The following is a 14,407-nucleotide window of genomic DNA, read 5'->3' as shown; positions in this document are numbered from 1 at the left end:
GGGAAGATATTCGCCATCGACATCGACAAACCGAAGAAAGTGTTATGAATGTGGAAGAATGGGACACATGGCGAAAGACTGCTACACAAACAAACCTTGCAACAAATGCGGTAAGAAGGGACACCCTCCTTCTCGATGCTATTCAAATGGAGGTAGTAGCAGTGGAGAAAGCAGCAATAGTAGAAGGAGCAGCATAAGCCACGAAGGGAAGAGACCTATCAAAGGATCAGCTCACATGGTAGAAGATAAAGAAGATGAAGGCGAGAACAACCTTGTCTTTTATGAAGACCCATTTTGAAGATGCAGACTCTCCACTTGTAGGGGAGGACTTTTATTTTCCTGTGTGGATTTTACCATCCTGTGTGGATACCAACTTATCATCCTGTGTGGATATTGCATCTTCAGTACTTTGTCATAGTCCAAATCTCAAGGGGAGGATTGTAAAGTGCGAGCTTTGTCCGAAAGTGTGAGTCATGGAGAGAAGAGTGGAGTTATCCCACATACTGCGGAGCAAGGCTGTAGAGCTACTTAAAGCTCATTTCATGAATGAATAAACACAACTCTATTTTGCAATACATGCTTGTCTATGGTGAGCTTGTGCTAAGCTAAGTCAATACTCAAGATTGTGTTTATGAGTCCAAGCTAATTCTATCTTGGAACCTAATTCACTTGAGTGATAATCTTGCTTACACACACTCTCACATTGACACTATGTTTCTCTATCATCCACCCTAGCTAGCACGAAGGGTTGAGTCAAGGAGAGAAGAGTGGAGTTATCCCACATATTGTGGAGCAAGGCTATAGAGCTACTTAAAGCTCATTTTGAATGAATAAACACAACTCTATTATGCACTACATGCTTGCTACGGTGAGCTTGTGCTAAGCTAAGTCAATATTCAAGATTGTGTTTATGAGTCCAAGATAATTCTATCTTGGAACCTAATTCACTTGAGTGATAATCTTGCTTACACACACTCCCACATGTTTCTCTTTCATCCACCCTAGCTAGCACGATCCCGTTCCTAACAGGAGTCTCCCCTCATGCTGATGTAGCCCCCCCTCTCTTGCTGGGGCAGTTTGTAGCCCACTGGGCAATTTTATCAACTAATAGAAGGATCCTTTTGTGGGGGGGAAAAAGGGCAAGCTCTGACCATATGCTGGAGCGCCGCAAGGCATTTCTACGACTATGGCGTCCCGGGCCTTTCTACTCCATGGTCCATGGGGCTCTTAGATGGCATTACCAGCCACTTGTATGGTTGCTCCCCCCTCCATATCTTGATTTAGCATACATTGTACATATCTCGGTTTTCATTGTGGGAGTCTCCCCTCATGCTGATGTAGCCCCCCCCTCTTGCTGGGGCAGTTTTATAAACTAATAGAAGGATCCTTTCTTGGGGAAAAAAAGGGCAAGCAAGCACATGTTGACAATTACCAACATAGCAACATGCAAGCACACCACACCACACCCCCACCCTCACTATGCAAGCAACGCACGTAAGTGCACACACTTGGGCAAAGAGTAATCAGGCAGACAAAAATAAGAAAAACAGATACCAAAATGAAAACATAAGCATGCAAAAATCATCATCAGATAGCTTTGCAAGTTTATGTATCTAAGTGCCCCATTGGTACAAGAGTTAGGCTCATTTCTTGCTTTCATTTTTCGTATAGCCACTAGTGGCATGGCATTGTTAAATCATGGACACCTTTTGTTTTTTTTTTTTTGAGAAAAAAATCCTTCTATTAGTTAATGAAAACTGCCCATAGGGCTACAACCACCTCTGCAAGAGAGGGCTACAACAAGCATGATGGAGAGACTCTCCCAATGAAAAAACAACATATATACAATCAGGCTAAATCAAGAGATGGGAGGAGGGAAGAGCCACACAGGTGGACAGTAGTGCCATCTGAGCACCCCCTGGACTATGGTGTAGAAAGGCCCAGGGTACCACAGTCGAAGGAAAGCCTCGCGGCGCTCCTGCATGCGGTCGGAGCTGCCGTGTAGTCCCTCAAGCTGTCCTCTGAGAGTATGGATCAGCTCTAGCCAAAAGTCACGAACAGTCTCTGCTGCTGGCACAGGGCGAGCCTCAAAGATGCGGAAAGAGCGGGCCCGCCAGATGAACCAAAGTGTCAAGCCACTGATGAGCTCCCAACACTCCTCTCTCTCACTGCACCACTCCTGTGGAGTAAGCTCAGTAGCAGGCTGGAGTGTAGGTCGCCCCCTCTGCATCACTATCATCCTGCTGGTGGAAGATAGCTCAAACTGAAGTGCCGGGCCCGTGAGGGTGGACCAAGCCGCTGTCCCCCAAGTGTACTGTCGAGCCGTGGAGAGAGCAGGCATCAGCCGAAGAACTCGTAGCCCACTTGCTGGGCCGAGGGACAGTCCCAAAGACAGTGACGTTGACTCTCCACCGAATGGTCACAAGTTGCACATGTGGCCGAGAGACCACTATGCACTGGCCAGCTCCCTACTGCTGTGGCTCTATGTGCGACCAACCACTGAAACAAGGTGACTCGCCTCGGCTTTCTGGAGTCCCACAACCTCTCCCAAAAGTCTGCCAAGAACTCGAATGTGAGACCCTCCTCCTGCCATTGACGTGCTGCAGCGGGGAGGGCCTCTCTCTGTGCTGCTAGTATATGACGTCCCAGTCGAACAGTGTACTGAAAGAACGGGACTCTTGGGTGGTCTGCAGAAGAGAAGGGGTCCCTCCATAGCCACTCACCAGGATCCCACTGTACTCGTGCCAACGGACAACACTCCCAAGGCCATAGCCTCCAGTGTCCCGTCTCAATGCCCACCACTCGGATCCTCTGAAAACAGCACTCTGCTACTTGCGGGGCCTCTACTGAAACTCACTGTAGTCGTCCCCCACTCTGAAGCTCGAAGAACAGGGCTAAGACAGAGTCTGAGCAGGCACTGACTGAAATGAGAACCTCCAGTCGTGTGAAGGCTTCCATCCACCGGGGTGCTACTGGCTCGAGAGGGGTGAGCCACTCAGCTGGAACTGACTCTGAGATGTCCTGACACATGCTCTGCACCCCTCTCATGCTCTGTAGCTGGAAGCCGTGCACCTCCTCTGACAAACCTGTGAACTCTAGCCAGTCACCTAGAGAGCGCATTGGACCTGCTGCCATGGGACCCCAAGAAACATGAGGCCGACTACCAACCAAGTGGCCTCTCTGAGTCTCAACCATGGGGTTCCAGACGAGGGGCTGCCGTAGGCACTCCTCCGTGCACGTCGGTTGTCTCTGCTCTAGGCCATGCTGTAAGAGCTCCCAAGATTGAAGCAAACTCACAGCGAAGCGGTCCTCCAGTCTCCTGCTCAAACCAACTCGGCGCAACTCTGTAAAGATCCATTTGGTCGAAGGTTGCCAAGGGCCTCCTGACTGAGGCACCCTGGCATGAAGCCTCTGCAGCAAGAACTCCTTCGAGGGCTCCTCTCTTGGAAGAAGTCCTCTGACTACGAACTTCCCAAGAAGGGCTCTGCTCTGCTATGTTGAATCAATGATCCCAAGCCCTCCCTGAGAACAAGGAAGTGTGATGACCGACCAATCCACCTTGGCTCCAGCAATCTGAGTGTCATGACCTGACCAAAGGAAGTTCCTGATCAGCCTCTCAACCTGGCTGATACAAGAACTCGAGAAGATCCAGCAAGAAGTGATGTACCACATAGTGGCCAACAACACCTGGTTGGCCAACGAAAGTCGTGCTGAGCTCCAATGTAACAGCTTTCTCCTGATGGACAGGAGAAGAGGAGCAATGTGCTGCTCGGGGGACAAGTCCAAACCAACCTAACAACCCAAGTACCGAACTGCAGTCCCTGGGGGAATCCACCTGAAATCCTCTCCTGGCATCCAATCTGGCACAAGAGCACTGCCAACCGAGAAAGCCACTGTCCTTCTCCAGTTGATCAGTGCGCCTGATGCACAATAGGTCTCCAAAGCCTGCTCACATCTGTGTAGATTGGCCTCCTGGCCCTTTAAGTACAAGGCTGAGTCATCGGCAAACTCAGCGTCCAGTAGCTCATCTTCCCGAATAGGGAGTACTAAGCCCCTCAGACCAACCTGCTGTGACATCAAAAATTTGCTTATCACCTCCGCATAGAACAGAAAGAGAAAGGGGGCAAGAGGACAACCCTATCTGACCGAGCGTGTGAGCATGAAGCGCTCACTTCTACCTCCTGCCAAAAGCACCTGACTGTGAGCATGTCTGTACAAAGATGACACCCCTCTGATCCAAGCATCTGAGAAGCCCATCCTGCGTAGAGTGCCCTCTAGAAAGTCCCAGTCAACTCTGTCGTATGCCTTCTCAAAATCGAGAAGAAGAATCACAAGGTTCTCCCCACGGAGCCGTGCCAGGGCAGAAGCCTCCCAGAAAGTGAAGATGTTGTCAAGGATACTGCGTTCCTTGACAAAACCTGTCTGAGTCCCATGTATAAGGCTCTCCAAGAGTGACTGAATCCTCAAACTCAGAGCCTTGGCAAGAATTTTGTAGGCTGAGTTGAGGATGGTGATGGGGCGCCATTGTCGAATCTCATCCAAGGAGCCACTCTCCTTTGGAATGAGGTAAATCAGGCCCTGACTCATGCTATCCGGCATCACTCTTGTGTGCAAAATGTACTGAAAGGCACTACAAAGATCTGGGCCAAGTAGGTCCCAGTACTCCAAGAAAAAGCTGGGAGTCAGCCCATCCTCATCTGGACAGCTACCTCGAGGGAGGGCCCTAAGAGCCGTGTGCAACTCCTCAAGGTGAAGTGGCATCTCTAGCCTCTGGCGCATCTCCTCAGTCACAAGACAAGGCATCTGTGCCCAAACCTGCTCCCTGCATGCATCCTGCCGCTCTGGTTGGGGCTCAGTCGACAATAACTCACGGTAGAAGTTAGTAGCAACTGCACGCATATCCTCGGGCTCACAAACAACTGACCCATCGGGTCTCCTTAACTGATTGACCTTGGCATGCGAGTGCCGAGGTCCCACTGTCTCAAAAAAAGCACCTGTCACTATGTCACCCACCTGAGTCCACTGAGATGCCTGTCGGTGAAAGGCGAACTCATGATGCCTCTCCTCTGTGCAAGCAAGCTCCTGTCGAGCCTGCTGTAACTGCTCCATCCATGGACTGTCTGGATGCTGCTCTTGCATCCTCTGTAGTGAAGCAATGCCTCGTCTGAGACGTTGCTCCTCCTCTCTCGCTGCAGCCCGTCGAGCCAGAGACTCCTCGGGAAAAAAGTGGCTAAGCTGAGCTAGGCCTAAGGCCACTCTGTCTGCAGGTAGAGCATGGCTGTCCATGCCCCCTGTCCAAAGAGCACTCGCCACATTGGGCGCATAGATGTTTAGGAAGCCCACAAGGCCACCCTGAACCTGCATAGTAATCCACTGAGCCCTGCCTAGCACAATAATGCCGCTACGCACAATGGCTTGGTGCAATGAATCCGCAATAGTCATACATACCCGACCCTGGATGCCTCCAGGTCCAAAAGCAGCTGACCAAAAGGTATCATATCGTCTACGCAAAATCTGACCACATCGCCGAATGCGGCTCACACAGATGGTGCTCCTGAAGCATAAGGAGATCAATCTCTCCTCCCATAAGGCAACGCTGAAGCTCCTGACGCAACCGGCCCCGCTGTCGCTGAAACTGGGGCCCACCTAGTCCGTGCACGTTCCACGAGACGATCCTCATGGGGAGCAAGAGAGAACAGATGCTGCCGCAGCAGAGCAAGATGGGCTATCTTCGAGGTTGGCTTGGATGGGGAGTAATCCGCATCCGAGCGTCCTCTAGATAGGCGAGACTGCAGCGAGTGCCTAGCCCAAGCCCAAGCAGAGCGAGGCATGCATAGAGCAACCTCCTCTGTCCAGGAGTCCTCATGAATGTATACATAGCAAGGCAAACACTGCGTATCAGCAAAAAAGTACACCACAATGTGCCTACATCCTGCTGAGTCTGGGGGTGTCACTGCAAACTTGGCCAGTGGCCACAAAGTCTGCAGCAAATCTGTAACTCCAAGTTCTCCCATGTGATGAGAGAACTCGAGAACCTGTGAATGCAACCATCCCAACACTGAGTCGAGGGACCACTTTGTCTCGGCCCTACCACAGAGGGGGAAGGAGAAACCAACTGCTGAGTCCAAGGCCTCTGTCACCCTAGCGGCGAGGAACAAAGCATGGACCCTGAAGCAGGCTGCCTCGTGGTCTGCTGCTGCGGAATCGTCGAGAAAGCGAGTGAATCCGTAGTCGAAGAAATCCCAGCGGCGTCGGAGGTCAATGCTCGTCAAACCACGAGGGATAGCTGCAAGGGAAGATGTCTGAATCTGCAGAGGGGGCCGCAAGAAGGGTTGACCCTCTCTCGCTAGGCGACTTGTGGCAAAGGCGCTGCCAAGAGATCTCCTAGCCACCGGCGAGGGACCAGTCTCTTGAGTTGACTGTGGAATTGGAGCAGGAGGGGGGGGAGAAGGAGCTGGGGGGAGCGGAGGGGAAGAGGAGCGGGGTGGGGCGAAAGAGGTAGAGGGGCGAGGTGGAGAGGCGATGGGAGTAGAGGGTGGGAGGGAGGATGAGGAGGAGGAGGGGAACTCTGAAGGGGGAGCGGCTGTCGAGGGTGAAGCAGAGGTGGAGGCTGGCGTAGGGGACTCCTCCTGCTCAAGAGGACCAAAGCAGTTCTCCGTGGGAACCCACTTCTGAGTGCCAAGCTGTCGCTGTGGCCCCTGGCGTCGACGGCCACGGGCCTGTTGTCACCCCTCCTCCGCTGGAGCCCCAGGCTCAGAGGGTGGCTCTGAATCTATGCGTTGTGCCACTGACTGTGGCTGCAGCCCAGCCTTGGCAGGCTGGGGCTGAGGCTTGGGTGCAGGTCGTGGCCTCTTCCGAGGACAGGCCTTCGCTAGGTGGCCCATCTGTCGGCAAATGAAGCACTGGTTCGGGAGACCCGAGTACTCCACACTCTGTCTAAACCAACCCCCACTCACCCGAGGCAAAAGGATGACCTTCGGGAGCGTGTGGGTATCTCTGACCAAAACTCGAACTGAGGGGATGCCAGCCGCCTTGGCAGCTATCGATGTTGCCGTACGAGGTGTCTCCAGGACAGTCCCGATGGCGGAGCCAATCCTGGAAAGAAGTGGTAGGTACTCCCTCCGTAAACCCGGAAAGCAGGCTGAGATGGGGATGTCTGCCTCCTCTACTAGCACATCCGAAGTGGGGTCAAAACCATGTCGCCACTGTCGAAAGTGGGCGCGTGATGCTCGGATGGCCAGTGGACTCATAGCTATGACCTTGGAAGCCAACTCGGAGGTCTCGTACTCGATCTGATAGTACCCATGTCCGAGAATCTGGACATCCAAGATCTTGCTCACCTCTGCGAGAAGGCGGGCCTTGAGAAGGTCTCGCAGCTCTCCTTAGCTAGGTCAGGTGCCGAGAATTTTGCAGATGACCGAAGTCGCCTGCAATCGCTCTACCTCAGCGGCTAGGCTCGCTTGCTCTGTCGGCGATAGAGCAAGTCGAATGGTGGGCTCAGTGGGGTCGGGGGAGGGGGCTTTTGGCAAGCCCCTTTGTGGCGAAACTAGAGCCTCCATGTGTGTCTACTGCTTTGTCGTAAGAAGAGGTCGACGGGCAGACGCTGCAATCAGGCGCAGGAGACATTGCCCCAAAAAATGAAGCAATGCCGAGGAGGCCGAACTGCAGTGGTTGACGGGGAGAAACCGAGGCGGGGGGGGGGGGGGGGGGGGGGGGCAGCGGGTTGGGGGAGGCGGAAACGCTGGCGGCAGCAGGAGGACGGGGCAGAGGGCAGGCAGCGGGCGGGCTGGCGAGGGGCGGCGCAGGTTGACAGGTAGCGCGGGGGGGTAGCGGGGCAGGGGGGGAGGCAGCGGGCTGAGGAGGGTAGGTGGAGCAGGTGGAGCAGGTGGAGCTAGGCGTGCGCAGGTGGAGCAGCAGTAGCCAGCTCGCGTCCGAATTTACAGTAGTTCAGCAATGCTTGTGGTGTATGGACAGCTTTTGTTGATTATGTTTTATCTTTAATTATGGCTTTCTTTCAAAATTCGAACAGAGCTCAACAATGTAGGATTAAGCACTGCTTGACTGATTGTGGTGTTATTATGTTGTGTACATAATGGATTTCTTGTAAAACTATAACAGAATCAGTTGACCAAAGTCTTGCAATGACAAGCACAAAATTAAGCTCCGATGAAGCAGGGTAAACAGACTTGGAACTTGGAATTCCCGAAGGGACGACTATTGCATTGTTTGGCCATTTGTGGCAATTTTGTATATTACAGAAACGATCTATATTTGCACTCCACACATGTTGCATATTAGATGATCAAGTGGTGCATGCTTCTGCAAAAACATGGGCTTGTTGCTCTCTGTTATTTTGTGTGATTCATGACCTGTTCTGTTTTCGTACACTCGTCATCAATCTCGAGCTTTTATTGTGCAAATACTTTGTCCTTATGCAAACAATCACTCACTTGTTGTTGTACTGCATCACAAGGTAACCAACCATCTTTGATTTCATCACAGAAGAGAATGATTATCTGCCAAAAATGTGTGTGTGTGTGTCGTGCGCGCGCAAAATGGTGTGCGTGTGTGTGTGTGTGTGTGTGTGTGTGTGTGTGTGTGTGTGTGTGTAGGGGGTGAGATCTGAAGACTGTCGCGAGCTTCTCGTGTGGCGTGCCGCGCTCACTGTGCCTGCACCAGCGGGGCTGTGTGCGTGTGGTGACTACTGCAGCCTCTGTCGCGAACCCTACTGCAGCCCCTGTCGCGAACCCTACTGCAGCCTCTGTGCCGCTTGTAGAGCTTAGGTCTGCCCTTGTCTGCACGCGACCCTTCAATGCTGAAGCAGCGAGCAAATGTCAGCCAATTTTGTGATACTTTGTGGTGCGAGAAAACAGGTACTGCAGCTGTCTTGTGACTGTAACAGAGGAAGAAACGCTGCAATTGCCCCAAGCGTTGTGAGCCCTCGGCAACTCTTGTAAAGCTTTCGCTCCCCATTCTGTGTGTGTGGGTGTGTGTGTGTGTGTGTGTGTGGTGGGGGATTTGGGGGTGTGGTGAATCCTTCGGCCTTATCTGGTGCACGACTCTGTTCTGCACAACATCTACTCTGTGCAAGTCCTTCACAGCGCGCCGGGGGTGGAAGTTTGATTTCGCCTGCACGCGGTCCTTCCGTCGTCTTGTGAGTGAGAGAGGAGTGTGTGTTTTTGTACAGCTAGCTGGTGTGTGTGTTTGCCTGTGTATATAGCAATCATATATCAAAAGTTCCCAAAAAAAAAGAAAAAAAGAAGAGTGTGTGTGTGAGAGCTTCACATGGATTCGACTGATCACTGTATATATAAGCGTCGGAAAGCCATGGAAACTTCGGAGATGGATGCTTTGAGTCTTATCAAAGAATGTTTGCATGAGAACTTCGAGGATGCACGTCAAGCCTAGGAAGGCTCTGCTCCTGTTATGGAAGTACGCATCGCTATACAGGAGCTCATGGATCCCGTTGCTCAATATGCACTTAACGCTATGATTCTTTTTTTCCCGGATAGAATGCCTACTGCTCAGGATGTAGGCCAATGGGTTGATTTCCTGCTCAAACGGCAAGCAGTTTGAGGGGTTTACTTTGGTGCGCGAGGGTTCTAAGAAGTCTTGCTGGCTGACATGGATGCTCGGGATGCTCTGCTTGAAATGTCTCCTTTTTTCTTCAATACGCAGATGACTCATGTGCTGCCCTGGGCTCTCACCAAGGATTATCAGAGTCTCATTCGTCACAAGTGTCCCGTTTGGGTTGAGGTGGTCGACTTTCCTCGCACTTGGCGTCATTTTCTTCCTTTGTTGGTTGCTTAGTTAGGCAAAGTCATTTGCCCTCCTTAACTGGAGGCAAACACGAACCGTTTTTTGTATTTTGTGGGACACGGATATTCCCACACCAGCAGGTATTTCGATCGATTCTGGGGATACAGTGGTTGGAAAGCGCCCATTTAAGCTTAAATGGGGCAAGTTTGCAAATTCTTGTTTCCGGGGTGGCAAATTTGGTCATATGCAGTTCGAATGTCCGGAACCAAATCTGCAACCACCTCCTTCATCCGTACCTGCTCCTCAACCTCGATCGCCTCCGAAACCTTCTACTGAGGTTCAAACTAAAGGAGTTTTAACCTCCTCCCCCTCAGCTGGGGCGATTAAAGGCAAGGGAAAACAAGTACAATTGTCTGCACTTTCTGCTTCTCCAAATATTAAAGACAAGGGAAAAGAACAGGTTTCGACCTCTCAAACTTGGATAGTGCCCAAGAAACCCGTCAAAGCTACTACACCTCGTGTTCCGGCATCTTCTCGTAATTATGTGCCTCCTTTAAAGAATGTTGCTAAGAAAAAACTTCCTTGTAATGACAACACTTCTTTGGATGAAGCTTGGGACAAGGTTGTTCGTTCTTACAAGGAGGTTGTTACAAGCGAAGCTTCCTCATTGCAAGGTGCATTTCCTTTCAATTATCCAGGTCCAGGTATTGACCCACCCTTCTCAGGCACCTTCAGCAGGGGAGGATGTGTTGATGGGCACTGGTACTTGAGTTTTATTTCCCCCCTTTTCTTTCCTTGTTTCCTCGTCCTCTGTATATACCATATAGAATGCATAGTTCTTTGAATTGCATCTCCTATAATGTGCGTGGGTTATGTACTCACGACAAGTGGCGGCTTACCTGACACTATGTACATACATGTAAAGCAAACATTGTGGTTCTTCAAGAGCATAACCAGCACCAATTTGCAAGACAGACTTCTTACTTTGCGGGCTATTGGATAGCTTATGCAGGATCAACTAGCTATTCTAGAGTGCTTATGCTTGTTCGACATGAACTCTTCCCGACCTTGGTCTTTAATGACCCGGCTGGGAGATGGATGGTCATCCAATGTATTGTTAATGGAGAAGTTTTCGAATTTTGAGGATTATATGCATACACAGCTTCTGCAGATAGAGCACGGTTGTGGAGTGCTATCTCTTCTTATTGTTGGCGTTCCAATGCCTTTCTCTGCGGGGATTTTAATAATGTACCAAACCTTGCGGATAATACTACTAGCCATTCTCACATGCTTCATATGGAACGGCAATCTTGGGACCAATTTATGTGGACCTGTAATGGGCTTGATTTGTGGCCCTTTTTGCATGCGAATGATCCAGGCTTTACTTTTCAGCACAATGCTCAATCCATGTATCACGCTCGGCTGGATCGTTGGTATCTTTTTCACATGCAACAATATGATGACTTTGTATGCGAGATGAGGATTGATTATGCTATGTGTCTCTCGGATCATTTTCCCGTATGCTTGAAACTTCGTTTTGGCTCTTTTGATGTCAATGATCGCCTACCCAAAAAAAGACTTCTGCATGTCAATAATGCTTATCTCAAGCATGAGCCTTTTCGCACTATGATTGTGAATATCATCCCGCCTTTGCTCTTCCAGATGTATGTTGACATGGACATAGCATGGTTTCATTTTGTTATGCGTGTTCAATCAGTTATACAAGATTATGGCAGGGATTATTTGTCACAATTAAGGGAACGGGTTAACCAGGCAAAGGATGCTTGTAACCGATTAATGCACTTGGCTAATCATTCTTCTCTTACTGATGCTCAAATGATTGAGTTGTTTTCTGCTCGTGCAATATTAAGGCACAATGATGAGAGAAAATTGGCCAAATGGTAGACTCGAGCTCGTCATCGAGTCTCGTCAACAGGCTTTTGCAGATAAAGGATGTGCTTCTAAACAATTTTTTTAGCATTTGCATCACTGGAGGCAGTTTGAAGCTATACGGAGAGTTAAATTACCGTCAGGGGAGTGGACCTCCACTTTTCGAGAGCTAGCACTAGCCCTACGCTCTCATTATGGCAAGATTTTTGAAGCCCCTTGTTCTCCCACGAGAGAAGCGCGCCAAGCACGTTACATGTTTCTATCGCATGTCACTTCCATTCTCTCGTTGTGGCAGGCTCAAGACTTGGAAGTTGTTTTCACTGAGTCAAAATTGTATGCCAGCTTGCTTGATTTACGTCGATGGAGAGCTCCTGGTTGGGATGGTCTCTCTGTGGAATTCTTCTTGTCTTTTTGGGACTATTTGAAGTTGCCTCTATTATTCATGATGAATACAGCTCGGGAACAACAAGAATTACCCTCCTCTTGGAAAGAAGGTTTGCTCAAGCTGATCCCTAAGCATGCATTGTGTGAAGAATTTTCACATTGGCGGCCTATTACACTTATGCATGTGGTATATAAATTAATGGCAAAAATGCTTGCTAACCGACTTAAATGCTTTCTGCATGAAGGCTTGCATCAATCTCAATATGGCTTCAGTCCGCGACGTCAAATTACTGATAACCTTGCAAATGTCATTATTGGTATGGAATATGCAAAATATACTCGACAGGATGTATTAGTCATGCAGGTTGACATTGAAAAGGCATTGGATAATGTTCTTTGGGATTACATTGCGGATACCATGCGACATTTGGGCTTTGGGTCTAGGCTATCCCGTGTCGTGCTTTTCTTGTATGCAAACAGTACTTCTGCAGGCTTGCTGGATGGTTCTCTCACAGAATCCTGGCCTTTGGGACGATCGGTACGGCAGGGTTGCCCTCTGAGTGCTTTGCTTTATGCGATCGCTACTCATCCCTTTTTGGGACTATTTGAAGTTGCCTCTATTATTCATGATGAATACACCTCGGGAACAACAAGAATTACCCTCCTCTTGGAAAGAAGGTTTGCTCAAGCTGATCCCTAAGCATGCATTGTGTGAAGAATTTTCACATTGGCGGCCTATTACACTTATGCATGTGGTATATAAATTAATGGCAAAAATGCTTGCTAACCGACTTAAATGCTTTCTGCATGAAGGCTTGCATCAATCTCAATACGGCTTCAGTCCGCGACGTCAAATTACTGATAACCTTGCAAATGTCATTATTGGTATGGAATATGCAAAATATACTCGACAGGATGTATTAGTCATGCAGGTTGACATTGAAAAGGCATTGGATAATGTTCTTTGGGATTACATTGCGGATACCATGCGACATTTGGGCTTTGGGTCTAGGCTATCCCGTGTCGTGCTTTTCTTGTATGCAAACAGTACTTCTGCAGGCTTGCTGGATGGTTCTCTCACAGAATCCTGGCCTTTGGGACGATCGGTACGGCAGGGTTGCCCTCTGAGTGCTTTGCTTTATGCGATCGCTACTCATCCCTTTTTGGGACTATTTGAAGTTGCCTCTATTATTCATGATGAATACACCTCGGGAACAACAAGAATTACCCTCCTCTTGGAAAGAAGGTTTGCTCAAGCTGATCCCTAAGCATGCATTGTGTGAAGAATTTTCACATTGGCGGCCTATTACACTTATGCATGTGGTATATAAATTAATGGCAAAAATGCTTGCTAACCGACTTAAATGCTTTCTGCATGAAGGCTTGCATCAATCTCAATACGGCTTCAGTCCGCGACGTCAAATTACTGATAACCTTGCAAATGTCATTATTGGTATGGAATATGCAAAATATACTCGACAGGATGTATTAGTCATGCAGGTTGACATTGAAAAGGCATTGGATAATGTTCTTTGGGATTACATTGCGGATACCATGCGACATTTGGGCTTTGGGTCTAGGCTATCCCGTGTCGTGCTTTTCTTGTATGCAAACAGTACTTCTGCAGGCTTGCTGGATGGTTCTCTCACAGAATCCTGGCCTTTGGGACGATCGGTACGGCAGGGTTGCCCTCTGAGTGCTTTGCTTTATGCGATCGCTACTCATCCCTTGTTTATGTATTTGGATTCCTTGACCTCCACTGGTAGGCTACACCGCTTTCCGAGTCATCCTTGTGGTGGCAACACGCATTGTCTCGCATTTGGCAGTCATATGCCTTTGAAGGAACGTGTTTTCTTGTGGCGGTGCTTGGTGGGAGCTCTACCTGTTGGTAGTGTGTTGCATGTTCGTCATATTGCGCCTTCCCGCTGCCCCAGATGCCTTGAAGCTGAGGAGACCGTGCCACACTTGCTGTGGTGTTGTCGTCACTCCAGAGCCTTCATTCGGCATGTGTCGCGATTGCTCTTCGACTACGTTTTCCTTCCGGCTCTTTTCACAGACGATTTTGCCTTTTTGGGGTGCTTCGGTCACCACAATGTCAGTTTGCGGTCTTTTTCACCGGGGTCAGATTTTGGACTATGTGGGCCATCTGGCATCATAGGAACTCCTTAATGTTCCAGGGCACTTTTGTTGACTCCTTTCCCTATTTCAAATTATCCCTTGGTCAAGCGCTGCATTTTGGCTATGAAGCTGGAGACATCACTCTTGATGCCTACAGGATTTACTTTGACTGTTTCTAGCCTTCGGAGCCTCATAGTGCTCCGTCTTTTGTATCCTTTTCTTTTCGTGGGTTTTCCTCGTTTTGAGGTTTCCCACT

General features: G+C 49.5%; 1 protein-coding gene across 4 annotated transcripts in view; it reads left to right on the top strand.

Moving 5' to 3' along the window:
• The window catches only part of LOC147452208 (intraflagellar transport protein 57-like), a 192,707-nt gene extending 184,250 nt beyond the window's left edge, over nucleotides 1-8,457 (top strand). For all 4 annotated transcript variants that reach the window (XM_086517987.1, XM_086517988.1, XM_086517984.1 and 1 more), the window contains one exon: nucleotides 8,119-8,457. Coding sequence is in view for 3 of the 4 variants with exons in the window: in XM_086517988.1 (XP_086374114.1) it covers nucleotides 8,119-8,145 (27 nt within the window). In the remaining variant the exon portion in view is untranslated. The remainder of the gene's footprint in view (nucleotides 1-8,118) is intronic.
• Nucleotides 8,458-14,407: the final 5,950 nt, after the last annotated feature.

This window comes from Adiantum capillus-veneris, chromosome 8 (assembly GCF_014529385.1).
Source record: "Adiantum capillus-veneris isolate H3 chromosome 8, ASM1452938v2, whole genome shotgun sequence".
NCBI classification, from domain to species: domain Eukaryota; kingdom Viridiplantae; phylum Streptophyta; class Polypodiopsida; order Polypodiales; family Pteridaceae; genus Adiantum; species Adiantum capillus-veneris.
Note: the sequence above shows the minus strand (reverse complement) of the source record. Positions and strands in the feature narration are given on the sequence as shown.